This window comes from Peromyscus californicus, unplaced genomic scaffold (genome assembly GCF_007827085.1).
Source record: "Peromyscus californicus insignis strain IS unplaced genomic scaffold, ASM782708v3 Scaffold_13__1_contigs__length_99412109, whole genome shotgun sequence".
Taxonomy (NCBI): domain Eukaryota; kingdom Metazoa; phylum Chordata; class Mammalia; order Rodentia; family Cricetidae; genus Peromyscus; species Peromyscus californicus.
In genome coordinates this window covers 70,607,005-70,624,393 of record NW_026294424.1, presented here as the reverse complement: position 1 = coordinate 70,624,393, position 17,389 = coordinate 70,607,005, and the positions used below count along the sequence as shown (strand labels likewise).

The 17,389-nt window shown below is 46.4% G+C and overlaps 2 protein-coding genes across 2 annotated transcripts in view; both read right to left on the bottom strand.

Moving 5' to 3' along the window:
• Thegl (theg spermatid protein like) overlaps positions 1 to 2,900 on the bottom strand; it is a 48,940-nt gene extending 46,040 nt beyond the window's left edge. The window contains exon 1 of the mRNA XM_052735237.1: positions 2,320 to 2,900. Coding sequence (XP_052591197.1) covers positions 2,320 to 2,884 — 565 coding nt within the window. The 5' untranslated portion in view covers positions 2,885 to 2,900. The remainder of the gene's footprint in view (positions 1 to 2,319) is intronic.
• A 4,851-nt stretch (positions 2,901 to 7,751) lies between these two features.
• Arl9 (ADP ribosylation factor like GTPase 9) overlaps positions 7,752 to 17,389 on the bottom strand; it is a 12,079-nt gene continuing 2,441 nt past the window's right edge. Inside the window, exons 1-3 of the mRNA XM_052735236.1 lie at positions 16,627 to 17,389; positions 13,490 to 13,665; positions 7,752 to 8,163 (exon numbers count right to left, since the gene is read on the bottom strand). The exon at positions 16,627 to 17,389 is cut by the window's right edge and continues 2,441 nt beyond it. Of these exons, the coding sequence (XP_052591196.1) occupies positions 7,987 to 8,163; positions 13,490 to 13,665; positions 16,627 to 16,822 (549 nt within the window). The 5' untranslated portion in view covers positions 16,823 to 17,389 and the 3' untranslated portion in view covers positions 7,752 to 7,986. The remainder of the gene's footprint in view (positions 8,164 to 13,489; positions 13,666 to 16,626) is intronic.

Here is a 17,389-nt window from a genome sequence, read left to right as displayed (position 1 = left end):
TTTTTTAAAAAGATTTATTTATTTATTATGTATACAGTGTTCTGTTTGCATGTATCCCTGTAGGCCAGAAGAGGGAGCCAGATCTCATTACAGATGGTTATGAGCCACCATGTGGGTGCTGGGAATTGAACTCAGGATCTCTGGAAGAACAGTGTTCTTAACCTCTGAGCCATCTCTCCAGCCCTGGACAATGACTTCTGGAGTGTTTAGCAATGTAGTTTGGGATTGCTAAGCAGGATGGGGAGGCCACTTGAAGTTCAGAGGTCATGAACTTAGAGACCAAGCCACATAGCTGTCTAGCTTCCTCTTGTAATATCTGTCTGTCACCAGAGAGAATCAGGAAAGCATAGCAGCACATGCCTGTAATCCCAGGACCGAGAGGATTCAGAAGGATCCTAGGCAAGGCCAGCCTGGGACTTTCAGAAAGAGAGAGAGAGAGAGCACACTACTAAAATATGACACAGGGACAAAAGTGGGTCACAGAAGATAAGGTAAGAAGGGAGAGAGCATGAGGGAACGGTGGCACAGAGTCAGAGATCAGTAGAATCAATGGGCCAAAGGTGCTTTTTGAGCTCAATTTTGGTAAAAGGAGACGCATGATTGAGCTCAAAATATTGCACGTAGCTGGACAGCATGCTTAAAAACGATTCCAAAATGGCAGAGCAATTGAAGGAAGCTGCATGGAAGGGGAGCCCAAGATGGGGTGAAAGCCAAAATCCTCCCAGTGAGGGCGTCAGAATAAGAAGTCCAGTGGCTTACACCTGGGGGTGCTGAGATCCCCACACACGGGACAGGGATGGGGTACACTAGAGAAGGGTTTGTTTGTTTGTTTGTTTGTTTGTTTAAGACAGGGTTTCTTTGTGTAGCCTTAGCTGTCCTGGAACTAGCTCTGTAGACCAAGCTGGCCTCGAACTCAAAGATCTGCCTGCTACCCGAGTGCTGGGATTAAAGGTGTGCACTGCCACAGGCTGGCACACTGGAGCAGTTTTGATAAAGAGAGAAGAGAGACCTAAGAAGGTAGCTAAGAAGATGGTAAGGACAGGAAATAAAGGCATGAGTTCAAAGTTTATTTCAAGATATCTTGTATTTGCTCATGAGACTGATTCATTAGAAATGGGGAAATTGATGGTGCAGGGGAGTGGAGACAGATGTAAGAAGAGTTCTTCAGGAAACAAGTAGAATCTGAGGCATACATGCAGAACGCAGCCTCATAAAACAAGCACAGTTGTCTCCTGAAAGACAAGAAAAGGGAGACTCAGAGTACTAGTCTTGGGAGGTCAATAAATAAACTAGTGGTAGGAAATTAAGTGAGTTCACGATCAATCGCTTCTATTTCTTGATAAAGTAGGAGGTAAAGTCTCCCAGTGGGTGAAGGACGAAAGTGTGATGGTTGGAGGAGGAGAAAGAATTGTTTAGTCATGCCAGAGCCTGGGAAAACCAACTTACCCAGTCAGTAAAAGGGAGTCGGCCAGAAAGTACCCAGTGCCAATTAAATTTTGTAGTAATGCAGTTGAAATAAAACCAATCAGTACAATAATGCAGTTTTGGATAGCAAGAGGCAGCTGCTAGGGATATAAAGAGTGCTTGCGTTTCCCAGGGTTGGAGATCTGCCAGGAGTATGGTGGCCAGCCATAGCCAGTCGGACTTGTGGTAAGGGGGTGACTGCGGTGATAAATCATATAACTGAGGCCAGGTGAGAAGCAATCCTTAGTGAGAACATGGGATTGCAGGTCCAGTGCAAACAGTTTAGTGAGGCGTTGGAAGTGAGCTTAAGTGGTAAAAAGCAAGGATGTTTCTGTTCAAGTCCCACCAGCCTTGTTACCTTGTAAATTTGAGAAGGACTGACCAGACCATGAACAGTGACGTGCACTCTTTCAGTCCTTGTTCCCTGAATGTTTCGGTTCCCCTGGGCCCAAGCACCAAATGCTACCCTTCGAGGATCTGTCTCTAGTTGGGGAGTAAGAGAAATTATAACAAAATATCTCCAGTACAAATAGTAAGGACTAGTCGAAGTGTAACCTAGCAGGACAGACTGGTGTGCTGAATCGAAGGCTTTAGAAGGGCTTCCGGGACTGTGGAGTGCTTGCCTAGTACGTGTGAGGAGGCACTAGGTTTCAATCCTGGAAGTGGTGAGGTGGTTTCTGCCATAATTAGGGTGTCAGTTTCCCATTGGAATTCCTTGAAGTGCAAAGAGAGGTGTCTGCAAAGCAATAGGTAGACGACACAAGAGTCAAGTTCCTTTAAACACGTGAACCTTCAGCAAGACTCCTGAGTTCTAGATGGGTGAATTTCGGCGGCAGGGTGGGGGGCGAAACCTACCGCTCAAGGAAGCCAGCTGGAGCCGCGGCAGGTATCTGGCTATCAAAGATGGGGAGGTCGTAATCACCGCGTTCGGAAGCAAGTCGCCTTTTCCACCCGCGTGGACCTGCGGTGACTGAAGAGGCTCTCTGACCTTGCGGGCCTGGAGGGGTTCGCTGCCCTTGCGGGACTGACGGGAATCGCTGGCCTTACGAGGCTGGAGAGGATCGCTGGCCTTGCGGGACTGGGAAAGATTGCTGGCCTTGCGGGACTGCGGAGGATCGCTGGCCTTTCGAGCCTGGAGGGACTCGCTGGCCTTGTGGGACTTGGAGGATGTGGAGGCCTCATGGGATTTGTGAGTCTTGGAGAGTTCAGCGGACTCGGAGAACTCGTCATCCTCAATGTCCTCTTCTTGTCTTTCCTCCTCACCCACTTCGGCCTCTTCGCCCTCAAGCTCGTTCTCCACCTGCAGGAGCCTGAGCACAAGGGGCTTCGGGTGGACTTCAGAGTTTGTGTCTGTTGTCGTGTTCTGCCCATCAGTCACTCCAGACAGCACGGATGAACCGGAGACATCGCCTTCCTCCATTCCAGGTAGAAGCTCCAGCTACCCAGGGCGCGAACTCTCCACCTGCCGCCTAAGCGCAATCCGCTGTGTGGACTGGAGATTTGGGACCGCCCGCGCCCCGCCCCGGACAAACTGAGCTCCGCCCCCGGGCCGCCTAGCCCCGCCCCGCTCATCATCTCCGCTCCTTGACTGTCCGGTTGCTATGGAGACGCGTTGCTCTCCCAGGGTGGCGCCTCTGTTAGGTGCAGCACAGGAAGACAGAGAGTCTGGAGAGCGGCTTCCTGCTCCTGCTTCCGGTGTGAAGGGAGGAAGACTCAACAGCTCTCTGCTTCCTAAGTGGTTAGGTTAGGTTTCCACGGTTCCCAGGTTCCCCCACAGTCTTTACAAAGGCTGGGAGTGGACAGAGTTTTCAGACCCTCCCCATCCCTCCCCGCCCCACTAAGGCAGTCGGTTTCTGGTAAAAATTCAGCAGTCAGAATGAAGGTTGTGAAGAGGACATTACACGCTTAATATTGATCAGAATAATCCAGATCATTATTAACCTTTTCTTTACATGAAATTCTGCACACCATCACAACGAAACACTTCTAAATATGTATATTCAAGGACATCTCGTGTACCATTATGAGGCTCACTATCAAAGTGAGACTGTTAGCCAACAGACCGGGAGAGGGGCTGTTACGGCCAGCTTTGTCCTCGCCCTCCTGCCTTGAGACGAAAGCTTGGCGATTTAAAGCTTGGCTTTGTGGGTTTGGGTCTTCACCAGCAAGCCCCTGCTGATGGATGACGGGCTCAGCCCTGCTCAGGACATGCCAGTCAACCATCCTCGCTTTCTTCAAACTGACCAACCCGAAATTACGGAAGGAAAACTCTTCAGAGACTTTGAAATCCCACCCCCGGCGAAGAGACTGACTTTAGGCTTCAGGAGTCCCCCCACCCCGTCCCCCCACCCCGTCCCCCCGGCTTTTCAGAGCGTCTTTTCCTTGTGTGTCTGCACATGTGTGTTTCCTCCCCACCCCCCAAGAAACGACTTCCTTCAACGGCTGATTCTGTCTGCGGTGCTTGAGGTTTTTCCGCTGCTATCTGTTGCGCTGCAGATTTTCCTGCCTTTTAACTCTTAACTGGCAGAGAAAACAAACTCGACCTCTTAGACTCTAAGGATTGTATCATTTCAAGACCCTTAGCCTGTATCACAACAGATGCTATTAATTATAGAATTAATCTTGTGAACAGGCACAATCGTGTTCACCGATTTACTCATAGTGATACCTCTCATACATACCAAATATGTTGTAGCCTCGCTTGTGTTTCTCCCCTCCTCTTATCCCTTCCCCCAGCTTCCTTTGTTTGTTTGTTTGTTTGTTTTTGAGACAAGCTCACTCTGCAGCTCAAGTTGGCTTGGAACTATTTAATCTAGGTTAGTCTCAAACTCTTAAACTTGCTGCAATCCTCTTGCCTGAGCCTCTCAAGTAATAGGATATAGGTGTGAGTGATGGTGCCGTCTTCTCTCTGTGTCTTTTAAAAAATACTTACTTCAGCTAGTTGGTGGTGGCGCACGCCTTTAATCCCAGCACTGAAGAGGCAGAGGCAGGCAAATTTCTGAGTTCCAGGCCAGCTTGGTCTACAGAGAGAGTTCCAGGACAGCCAGAGATATACAGAGAAACCCTGTCTCAAAAAAAAAAAAAAATGTTATTTTCATTTTTAATTATGTGTGTGTGTGTGTTTAGATTTATGCACTAGTTAGTATTGGTGCCCATGGGATTCAGAAGAGGGCATCAGATTGATTCCCTTGAGCTGGAATTACATACAGGCAGTTAGCAGCTACCAAAGAAATTGAAAACTGAACTGGGATCCTCAGCAAGAGCAGTACCCCTCTTAGGTGACCAGCTGTCTTTCCAGCCTCCCCCACTCCATGCCCCCGTGAAAGCCTGGAAAGTGCTCATTTTCGTGGCCATAATAGTATGTGAAAGAAAGGCAGAACTGGTGGCGTCTCAGTCTTGTGTTTATCTTCAAGGGAAGGAACGAAAATGCTAAATAAATCATCTGTCAAGATGTACAGTTAAAGACACCATTAACACAACATTGTGGGGGTGGTACTTAAATTTACTGTCCTATAGAAAACTAAAGGAAACATTTTTGTGGAAGTTATCTGGCCTGGAACTAGGTGACTCATTCTAGGGTGTGCATGCATCAATCAGGCAATCTGTTGCTTCAAACTCTGTTTTTAAAATCTGACTACATTTTAGGGGCTGGAGTAGATGACCCAGCAGTGAAGACCACTTACAGCCCTGGAAAGATGGCTCAGTGCTAAAGAACATTTACTGTCCTTTTTTTTTTTTTTTTTTTTTTTCCCAGAAAAGGCTATTTTTTTATTCAAGTAACTGCAAGTAGGAAACCAGAGGGGAGCCCCAGGCCGGGACAAATACTGGCCACCCCTCCCCCACAGAACAAGGGGAGAAGGCGGGCCTACACCCTTTTCCCATCAAAATGGGCCCCCTCCTCACTCAGCTGCAGCATCCAAGGGGCAGCAGGGCCCCATTTTCCCTGGTGTGGGGTGGTTGGTAACCAGCCTGCTGCGCCCCAGCCCCCCTTTCCCCTAGAGTGTCTTGGGGAGAACGCAGCCTGAACGGGAGGATGAACTTTTGGCGCTGGTAGCAGCAATGGTGGGTGTCTAAGAATGAACATTGAACAAAAAAAACAACACAGCTGTCCAGAGGTAGTTTGTGAACAGAGGAAAAGATGGAACCAGAACCTTGGGGGGCAGGGAGGAGCAAGGCGGGGGGGGGGGGGGCAAGGCTGGCTCCTTAGTGCCCTACTGGAGGGAGGGAAACAGCCCAGAGTGGGGTGGGGGAGGTGAGTTGGCGCCCCATCTGCCTTAAGTGGATGCCAGAGAATAGGACCCCACCCTGGAGATGGGTGGGGTCTCCCATCCGTCACTGCATTGGGTCCCAGGTGAGAACAAGGTGGGTGGGGCCATCACGTCCTACTTCCTGTAGTTCAAGGGGCTTTAGCCAACCTAGTGCAGGGTCTAGGTAAGGTGGAGCAGAAGCGACTGAGAAACCCACCTGTGACAGTTTGGTGGGGCATGCTGGGATCTAAGCATCCCTGCACCCACCGCACCTACTGCTGCCAGGTCAGCCAGTGGGGCTTGTCAGAAGTGAGATGGGGCTGGGGCCCTTTAAGGCCAGGGAATGCTCCCAGGACCCTCTGCAAGAAAGCCAGGAAGAGCAGAGCAGAAGGGACCTGCAAGACAGCCTAGAGAGCGGTGTCTCTAAGGGACAGGCTAAATGGGAAGTTAGCCTTGTCGGGAGAGGGCAGGTGTGCTGGGGAGGAGGGCACAGGGACTGAGCCAAATCCTGCTCCCGTGGGTGCCCGCAGAGCCTGCAGCTGGTGCGGTAGTGTGCAGTGGGGGTGGGGAGGGGCCCGGAAGCGGGGCTGTTGATGAACCACATTTGGGGGACTGGGGTGGGGGGCGGGTGGGCAGGAGTTCAGGCAGTAAAGTACTTGCTTGCTGGGTAAGTGAGTATGTGGGTCTGATTCATGGAGACCAGAAAAAACAAAAAAGCATACACGATTTATGGCTCCTGAGAAAGGACACCTGAAACCACCTTCTGACCTTACATGTGTACACACTGTAGGGAAAGGGGGACAGCTAAAAAACCCCACCCTGACCCTGGATCCCAGAACCAGTGAAAGAAACACAGTCTGAATCTGGGACCCGAGCCAGTGAAAGAAACACTTTATCCCTGAACCCAGAACCAAAGAAGCATGCCCTGACTCTGAAACCAGTGCCAAAGAAACACACTTTGTCCCTGGAATCAGAGTCAGTGAAAGAAATATGCCCTGGCCTTAGAATTAGAGCCAAAAAGCTAAGAAAGGCCAGTGAAAGAAATACAGTTTGACTCTGAAATCAGGGCCATCTGTGCCCCTAACCCATGAAACTAACCAATCCCTGAGGTGGGGGAAAAGAAAAAGAAAACCCTAACCAATCCCTGGACAGAAAATCGTCTACCTGGAGAAACTCCACCCCTAAGAAATCCTATATAAACCACCTGCCTGGTCAGTGGTCTGCTGTTCTTTCCCACCCTGGTAGAGGCAGCCACTCTCCTGGACTCCCTTCTCAAATAAATTTCCTTCTCAAGAGTCTTGGGTGTGAAGATCTTCATTCGTCAGCACAGAGAAGAACCTTGCTGAGACTCCCTTAGGGGACTGAGCAAGATGGAGCAGAAAAAGTAACAAATTTTGCTGGACCCAGAGGAGAATGCTACATTTCGGCAGGGGTTTCCCCTTTAGCAGAGTGAGGCAAAAGAAGCAACATCTTGGGCGGGAGAAGCAGAGCTCTGCTAGGAAGCCCCCTTAAGTGGGGGCTGAGCAAGGCTGAGCTGTAGCAGCTCTCCAGGAGAGGAGCAGGTTTGCTATATCCTGCGAGGAGACCATCCTCCACTGCACCCCAACTCCAGGTATTGCCTGACTCCCCTGAGCAGTCAGGATACCTTTCCCTCCAGAGCTGAGCTGTCCTAACAGCTCAAGGTATAGCCTGGCTCCCCCAAGCAGTCAGGATACCTTTCCCTCCAGAGCTGAGCTGTCCCATTGCAGCTCCAGCTGCCAGAGCTGTCCCATTGCAGCTCCAGCTGCTAGAGCTGTCCTAGCGGCCCGAGGTATCGCCTGACTCCCCCCAAACAGTCAGGATACTTTTCCCCCAGAGTTGCAACACTCACTTACACACATGAACACACACACAAAATATAAAGCAAAACCACAGGCGGGATGAAGTCTTGCTAACACAAACTTTACTTTTGTGTGGGTATAGCACCACGGTAGCAAGCATGGCATGCTTGGCATGTGTGAGGCCTAGAGTTCAACTCTCAGCACCCAGCACAAACAAAAATCCAAATTAGTGTCTAACAAAATAATGAAAAAATTTCCAAGTTAAAAATCTAAAAAATAAAAAAAAGTAACCTTAATGAATTCTCGTTCTCTTCGTATATACACTTTGCATTGAGAGAATAGGAAATGGCTTATTTTTTATTGGAAGTGGAAACGTTTGCTTAAGCCTGCCATTCATCCCTCTTTGATGGTGGTTTGACGGTGAGTTGAGCAGTGGGGCCGGGTCCTAGTCACTTCTACATATTTGTGGCCAGATGTGCGATCAGGTCTCTGGCATCCTCCATGGTGGAGGGGATCTCTGAGCCGTTCTCAGTCACCTGAGTTCCAAACAAGAATATCTTCCTGTCATTCCCCACTTCAGACAGTGCCAAAGCGTCGTGGATATCTGTAATGTGATAGGCGGCTTTAAGATCCTTCACCCACAATGGAAAAAGAACAGGAGACGTTGGTTAGTCTGCAGTCTTTTGGGATACAAATACTTTCTCCTTATTCTAAATGACTCCACCATCTTAATACAGGAAATATTGAGACTTTGTTATTATGACCCCAGTGTTGGTATGAATAGGAACATTTTTTTATTAGAATTATGCCATTATTTCTGACTTATCAAAAAAGTGTTTTCTGCCCCCCCCCAAAAAAAGTCTTGAATTCTTCTTTTTGTTTTGGTTTTGGTTTTTCGAGACAGGGTTTCTGTGTAGCCTTGGCTATCCTGGAAACTCACTCTGTAGACCAGGCTGGCCTCAAACTCAAAGATCTCATGCCTCTGCCTCTGGAGTACTGGGATTAAAGGTATGTGCCACCATCACCCAAGCAGGACTGGATTTTCTAAACGATGCCATCAATCTGTTTATTTTTCTAAGATAATTTTAATATGATTAATTGTTAAGAATTATATCACTAAGAAAAACTTGATTCATCATTTTATCTGATTGTTCAATTTTTTTGTTTGTTTTGTTTTTCCAGATGGGGTTTCTCTGTGTAACAGTCCTAGCTGTGTTGGAACTTGCTTTGTAGACCAGGCTGGCCTCGAGCTCACAGAGATCTGCCTGCCTCTGCCTCCCGAGGGCTGGGATTAAAGGCATACAGGACCATGCATTTGATTGCTTTTCATGTACTATTTTTATTCTTTGGGAATTTCATACGTACATACAATGTATTTTGATCACATTCCTTCCTTACTCCTCTCCCAGTTCCTCTATATCAATCCTCAACCCTATGACCCACTCTCAATTATGTATTTTTTTCTTTTTATATCTCATTGGATCCAATCTGTGTTGCCTGTATATCCGTGGGTATGAATGAGGCCATCCACTGGAGGATGGTCAACCTACAGAGGCCACATCTTTAAAGAAAACTGACTCTCCCTAGACCAGAAGCCATCAATTGTCCATAGCTGCTCAGCTAGGGGTCGGGGCTCAGGAACCCTTACCCACTCCATGTTGAAAAGCTGGCTGCTTGATCTTGTGCAGGCGACCACAGCTGTCATGAGTACCCGAGTGCAGCTTCCTGTCATGTTCAGAAGACACTGTTTCGTTTAGTCCTCTCTGGTCTCTGGCTCTTACAGTCAGTCATTCCTCCCCCTTGTCTGTTCTGTTCCTGAGCCTTAGTGGGAGGAGTCGGTTGGCTTTCTTAGTGTCATACCATGAAACTTAAGCTGGCCTTGAACTTTTGGTCCTTCTGCCTCAGCCATGCAAGTGTTGGGAGTATAGGTGTATGCCATCATACCCTACTCATCAATTACTTCTCGTCCATATCCTATTTTACTAATTTTCACACTTATCACTGTGAGTTCTTTGTTGCTATCATTATGTATTCTCACCAAAAAATTAATGTCAAACTTGTAGGGTATATGGAGGCCCATGTGTGTAATCTTAGGGGGAGTCTGTGAGGATTCCCCTGGTGGGCTATGTATGGTAACTAGGTATTGGTAATCACAATATGTTACCTATTTGAAAGCTGAATTCATTTAGTCATAGAGCCCTTAGTGACTTCTATAACAGAGTAATGGATACAGGCAGTATATAGATGATGCCTTGGTTAATAAATTCACTCAAGAAATTGTAAAGGAACAAGTACAGAAGAGATAGTATGGGTAGGAATCGAGGTCATAACCAAAGAATAAAGATAATAAGATAACATTTTTTTTTTTTTTAAAATTCAGGGCCTCCCTATCTAGCTCAGGCTGGTCTTGAACTTGGAATCCTTCTGCCTCTGCTCCTCACTGCTGAGATTATAGGCATGAGCCTCCACACCAAGCTAAGATAAGTTTGTGAAAATCCTGATGTAACATACTGACCTAGTGATTCATCTAAAAGCATAGACTACATATTTTGACAAAATATAAACAAATAGGTATGAAATTAGAATAGCCAAGTCTGGGTGAGGGGTGATTTGTCAAGGTCATCAAGGGGGAACCCCCAGAGACAACTCACCTGGGCTCGTGGGAGCTCACAGACTCTGGACCAATGACTAGGGAGCCTTTGGTCAACCTAGGTCCTCTACATATGTATGACAGTTGTGTAGCTTGAGCTACGTGTGGGACCCCTAGTGGTAGAAACAGGGCCTGTCCCTAATGTTTTGGCTGGTTTCTAGGAACCTATTCCTCATACTGGGTTGCCTTGTCCCACCTTAGTACAAGAGGAGGTGCTTAGGCTTACCTCAACTTGTTTTGCCATGTTTTGTTAACACCTGTAGGAGGTCTGCCCCTTTCTGAAATTAAATGGAGAAGTGGATTGGGGAGCAGGGAGGGGGGGGATGGGAGGAGAGCATAGAGGGGAAACTTTGATTGGGATATAAAATAAATGAACACATTTAATTAATTAAAAAACAGCTAAGCCTTTTATCATTAAGGTTAAGCAAAAGTTTTTAATTTAACTGGGCATAGTGGCATACTGACCACTCAGGAGGCCGAAGCAGGTAGCTCTCTATGAGTTCAAATCCAGCCAGGTCTATATAGTGAGTTCCAGGCCAGCCAAGGCTACATAGTTGAGACCCTGTCTCAAATAAACAAAAAGTTTTCAATTTGACAAAAAATGACTCTGTTTATTCAATTTGATGAACACAAGCCACACAAACCACAAGAGAAAAGAATGGATAAATTTGATAACTAAAAAGGAAAGTCTTGCTGGGCGGTGGTGGTGCATGCCTTTAATCCCAGAACCTGGGAAGCAGAGATAAGTAGATCTCTGTGAGTTCAAGGCCAGCCTGGTCTCCATAAGTGAGTTCCAGGACAGTCAGAACTATACACATAGAGACCTATGTAGAACTATGTCTCACAAAGGGGGAAGGGAGTCTCCAATGTAAAAATAGAAACCACAAGCAAAGCAAAATGATAATCACTGAAATCCTGGAGAAGATGTTAATGATGCATATAACCCACAAAGGGAATTTGCAAAAGATATTAAGTACCCTACAGAGTGAGATCCAGGACAGGCACCAAAACTACACAGGGAAACCCTGTCTTGAAAAAAAACCAAAACAAGGGCTGGAGAGATGGCTCAGAGGTTAAGAGCACTGGCTGCTCTTGCAGAGGTCCTGAGTTCAATTCCCAGCAACCACATGGTGGTTTATAACTATCTACAATGAGATCTGGTGCCCTCTTCTGGCCTGCAGGCCGAACACTCACTGTATACATAATAAATAAATAAATCTTAAAAAAAAAAGAAAGAAAGAAGGAAAGAAGGAAAAAGAAACAAAACAAAACAAAAAGTCAGACAGACAGATAGACAGACAGAAACAACACACTGGCAAAACAGACAGTTGTGACAACAATGAGTCCTGGTGAGGGGGTGGGCATTCAAAAACTAGTGCAACTTTGTGAGGAAATTTAGGAATATCTGATAAAACTCTTTGCAGATCCAAAACTCCAGCACTTCTAGGTCTGCGCATGTGAGAAATGTGCGTCCCCATGTACAAGGGCACACACATTTGAAATGTGCATCTGCATGTACAAGGGCACACACACACATTTGAAATGTGCACCCCCATGTACAAGGGCACAACACACATTTGAAAGCTCACAGCAATCGTGTAATGGCAAACGACTGGGCATGATGAAAATGGCCAGGTTATAGTCCATCAGAACGCTACGCAGTTCACATGGATGGACAGGAGCTGCTGAATCTTTGTAGTTCCCTCACCTGCTGCTGGGGATTGAACGCAGGATCTCTCACATGCTAAGCATATTCACTGTCATTGAGCTACATCTCTCAGACCTTGAGTCTTTGTAGTTTTAAGACACTTCACTTAAAAATGAAAAACAAGACCGGGAGGTGGTAGTATACGCCTTTAATCCCAGCACTTGGGAGGCACAGCCAGGTGGATCTCTGTGAGTTCAAGGCCAGCTTGATCTACAGAGTGAGATCCAGGACAGGCTCCAAAAGTACACAGAGAAACTTTGTCTTGAAAAAACTGGAAAAAAAAAAAAAGAAAAAAGAAAAGAAAAACAAATCATCACCTTTCTTTTCAAAATGCTAACACAATGTCAAAATGTGCTGGGCCAGCCTCTATCCTGGATGTCAGCCTAGGTTCCTGATAAACTAAGATCAATCGTAATTATTGAGTTTGCTTCTGTGAACATCAGGGAAAGGCAGGCACTGTGTCGTTCTTGGTTGACAAACCTAGTAATTGAGAGAATTAGGTTACAGTGTTTGGAAACCTAGAGGGGTGTGGTGTGTGTGTGTGTGTGCATGTAGTAATAGTAGTACACATAACAAAATTTGCGGTTTTAGTGTACAATTCAGTAGTATTAAATGCATTCACAGTGTTTTATACCATCACTATCAACAATTCCCCCGAACTCTTCATCTTGCTCAACTGAAGCTCTATCTATACTAAGCTAACTTCTTCCCTCCTGGAACCCTTGAGAGCCACGGTTCCACTTGGACCTCTGCAGATTTGATGACTCTGGCTGGAAACTGGATACGCAGAATCACACAGCTTTGTCCTTCTGTGGCTAGTGTGTTCATTTAGGATAGTATCCACCAGGTTCATCTGTGTGGTTACATGCGCTAGAACTTCCTTCCCTCAGAAGGCTAAAGTAATATGCTATATGAACACACCACATTTTGCTACGCACTCATCAGCGGGCAGACACGTTGGTAACTTCTAACCTGTGGCTATTGTGATAATAATAGTGCTGCCATGAACATAAGTGTATAAAAACATATTGGCTACCTGATTTCATTTATCTGGGGGCATATACAAAAAAAAAGTTGAATTGCTGCATCGTACAGAAATTCTATTTTTTTTTCCTAGTAGCTTACACTTTTAAGGACAGTGTACAGAGCTTCCAATTTCCTCCATGGATGTTTATTACCTTGAACGCAAGCAAGTGAATTCAGTCAAGAGTCACTGATCCAAAACACAACTCTTCCTTTAACACATAGAAGCCACTCAGACACTGTGTTGATTTAAATCAACAATCAATATTATTTTATTGAAATAAGTTCAACACACTTGGTTCAATTCCATTTCTCCACAAGGCAACAGTCTAGGCAATTCAAGTACTTAAAGGACACAAGATAATTGTATTTCCATTGAGAGAGTATATAATCCAGGAGTCCTAATAAACTGAATACAATTTATTATTGTAATAGGTAATATTCAGCAATACCTACCTATTAAAACCAGACAATTCTGTGCTACTAAGGAAACTATTGACTGCAGGTTACACTAACACAGAAAGCTAGGCGAGGTGCTCTACCACAAAGCCAGATTTGCACAGATTCTTTTTTTTACCTGTTTGTTGGCAAACACAACCAGAGGGAGCCTTGGGTTTTGTTCCAGTAGCTGATGAAGGCATTTCTTGGCTTCGGGTAATCGTTCGTGATCAGCTGAATCCACCACGAAGATCAGCAGCCATCCCTTGAGCAGGTACTTACCCCAGTAGGATCGGAATGGCTCGCTGCCACCAACTGCAGAGGACGGGAGAGGACGCAGTCACAAGCTCACTAGTCAATCAAAACCACAGCGGACCCACCAAGGGGGTCTAGGGGACACACTGACCAGGCGCTGTATTAAATGCCACTGCGTTAGACTGTAGCCGCCTCTGAGTGACCAGAGCAATGTCACTGTTGCCAGGAGGAAACAGTTGGTCAGTGGGAATAACTGCACCCCCGTAGAAGTGAATCACTCATCTAGGAATCACCAAGGATCAGTTTGAAAAGCCAGGCCAGTCAGTTCATGCCTGTAGCCCCAGCACTCAGGATCCTGAGGCCGAATGAAGGCTGCGAACTTGAAGCCTGCCTACTACCAACATAGCAAAGACTGTGTCCCCAGCAAACAGAGACCATGAGTATTTAGGAGATCCTAAATACTCCAGTGATGTCTTCCTATCCTAAAGACACAGCAGAACTGCCAGCCGCTGCTTGCGCCGACATAACTTAGAAACATGGGCATAGGTTACTAAGATAATGGAAGATGATAGGCTAAAATACATGTCATTCTAATATTAATTTAAATGTATGTGTCTAGATAGACAGATAGATTAGATAGATAAGATAAGATAGATAGATTAGATAGATAAGATAGATAGACACAGGGTCTCACTATGTAGCCCTGGCTGTCTTGGAATTCACTATGCAGACCAGTTGGCCTCAAAGTCACAAAGCTCCACCTGTCCCTGCCTCTCAAGTGCTGGGTACACGCATGCGCCACCATGCCTGGCTTCTAAAATAATTTTTAATGTTTATTTTTTATGAACGTGTATGTGTGTGTCTTGGTGGATGTATGCCATGTGTTGGTGTGCCTGGGCATAGGCCCGAAGAGGACACTGGCTCCCCTGAAGCTGGAGGTATGAGCACTTGTGAGTTGCCTGATATGGGTGTTGGGGACTGAACTCGGGTTCTTTGCAAGAGCAGTGCGTGCTGTTGGAGTCACCTCTCTACCCAATAAAACCCTTTAAACAACCATGGGAATGCTGCATTTCCGTCATCACAACCGGCGACAAGCTGGTTTTCCACTCCTATCATTTATTTGTGCCTTACAGATTTTCTTGATATATTTTACCAGAAGTCCGTCTATTTCTGTTTATATTTTCAATATACTAACTTTTGACTTTTCTGACCTTTGCCATTGTGTCTTTCCTCCCCGATTTCATTGGTTTCTAAGTGGTTTTTCTCCCCCACTCCCACTTTGGTTTTAAATAGGATCTTACTATGGAATCCAGGCTAGCCCCTAGCTCATGATTCTCCTGCCTCAGCCTCTCAAGTGCTCAGATTACAAGTCTGTAACCCCTTGTCTGGTTTTTAAAGATGTATTTATTTATTATGTACACAGAAGAGGGTGCCAGATCTCATTACAGATGGTTGTGAGCCACCATGTGGGTGCTGGGAATTGAACTCAGGACCTCTGAAAGAGCAGTCGGTGCTCTTAACCTCTGAGCCATCTCTCCAGCCCTCATTGTTGTTTTTAACAATGACTCAGTTCTCCATCTTTTAAAAAAATTATTTATTTTTATTTGAAATGTATTGGTGTTTCTGCATGGGTGTTGGGTCCCCTGGAACTGGAGTCACAGACAGCTGTGAGCTTCCGTGTGGGTGCTGGGAGTCGAACCCAGGTCCTCTGGAAGCGCAGTCAGTGCTCTTAACCATTGAGCCATCTCTCCCGCACCAGTTCTCTGTCCTTTTTAACTTTTCCACAATGACTTTATCTTTGAGCTAAGAGTCACTTGAAAGTGGATAAACCTATCATTAAGAGTTTCTAAGTTAGCAAAAGCTTTGTTTAAATAGTGTGTTAAAATAGTGGTCCTTGAGACTGGGCAAAAGCAGAGATTACACAGTGACTGTGGTACCTGGGAAGAGAAGAGAGGGGCAGGCACTCCTCACGTGGGAGCTGAAAAGGACAAAACGCAGACATTTGATGCATGCTTTGGAGAGAGATAACCTCAGAGTTTGACTTGCAGAATGATGCTGTAGATAAAGACTGTCGGGTGGTGGTGGCCCATGCCTTTAATCCCAGCACTTGGGAGGCAGAGGCAGGCGGATCTCTGTGAGTTTGAGGCCAGCCTGGTCTATAGAATGAGATCCAGGACAGGCACCAAAACCACGCAGAGAAACCCTGTCTCTGGGGAAAAAAAAAAAAAAAAAAGACTGTCAAGGGGCATGCCCGGGAAACCCCTTGAGCACCTCCACGGAGGAGCAGCCTCCATGTACTGGCCAGAGGACTACAGGGAAAGGAGCAGATTCAGGATGAGTCAAGCTTGCTTTGCTTGTTTTGTTTTGTGACCACAGCAAGTCTCAAAGGCCAATTAGGAGTTCAAGTGGAGGTGGCAGAAAACATCTGGACTTGCTTGGGCTGTTCAGATAATTCTGGGTGTCTCTAGATGATATTTAGGGCCGTGAGGACAAATGAAGTCTTGTGGAAGACAGGAGGCCTGATCTGACTTTGGGAACTGGGCTATTAGCGAGGTGGGGGACAATATTGCCACACAGCAGGGGCTCTGGGAATGCCAGCTAGCTAGAAGAGGTTTGGGCTGCCCCCGATTTCACTGCCGAGAAGGACGCCCATTATAGTTGCTTAAGTGGCTGCGTAACCCCAGCAGTGAGGGAAGACGAAGAATGATTACAGGAGATCACAGGAAGGCGTGCTAAAGTCTCCCTCTAAGCCTCCTTTATTGCCAGCACTACAGTGAAGGGAGAAAATAAAAACAACAGAAAGAGGACTCCTCACTTCCCACCCCTAACCCCAACCTCCACCCCCTCCTCCACTCCCCCATTCCCCCACCTCCCCCACCCCCGAGCACCTGAGTGTTAAATTACACATCATCCTAAAGTGTAGAAGAATCCCATCCAGGGTCACATCTCTCAAGATTACAGTGTCAACAGGGAACGCTGCTTTCAGCCTAAGATGAACGCTAATGAGAAACAAGAGCTTACTCTCCAAGAACTCCAACTGGCTGCCTTCGGTGCTGATGTACACTTCGTTGAAACCTTGGGTTGGTGCCACGCTGTGCTGGACTCTGTTGGAAGCCAGGGACTGGAGGACACTGGTCTTTCCTGCTCCATCCAGGCCTAGTACTAGGATCTGGTTACTTTTCTCCTGTGAAGTAAAAAAACCAATCAGTAAATGCATGCTGCCGGGGCTGTGTTTGGCTGGCTCCTTAACAGTGTGCCTGACTGTATACCTAACTAGTTAACCATGGAATTGCTAACCAGTCTAAACTCAAACTACCCCTACTTCTGTGATGTTACTTCCATGTCCTTTTTCTATTATCCAATTCTTTGGTAGTCTATCAAACAACAAATATATGTGTACACACACACACACACACACACACACACACACACACACACACATTCGAACACGCATGCACACACATCTTAGAATTTACATGCTGTGTAGTGTCCCAGATCTATGGATACCAGGACTAATTTCTAGATATTTTTCTTCTTTTTTCACAGTGTGTGTGTGTGTGTGTGTGTGTGTGTGTGTGTGTGTACTCATGCACAGGAGGGGCACCTCAGCTTGCATATGGAGGTCAGAGGTCAACTCTCAGGAGCTGGTTTTCCCCTTCTACAGTGTGAGTCCCGGGGATCAAATTCAGGTTGTCAGGCCCTAAAGTAAACATCTCTACCTGCTGAACCATCTCAGGAACCCATTTTGCATCTTGAATTATCGACTTGAAAGGACCAGGGAGAC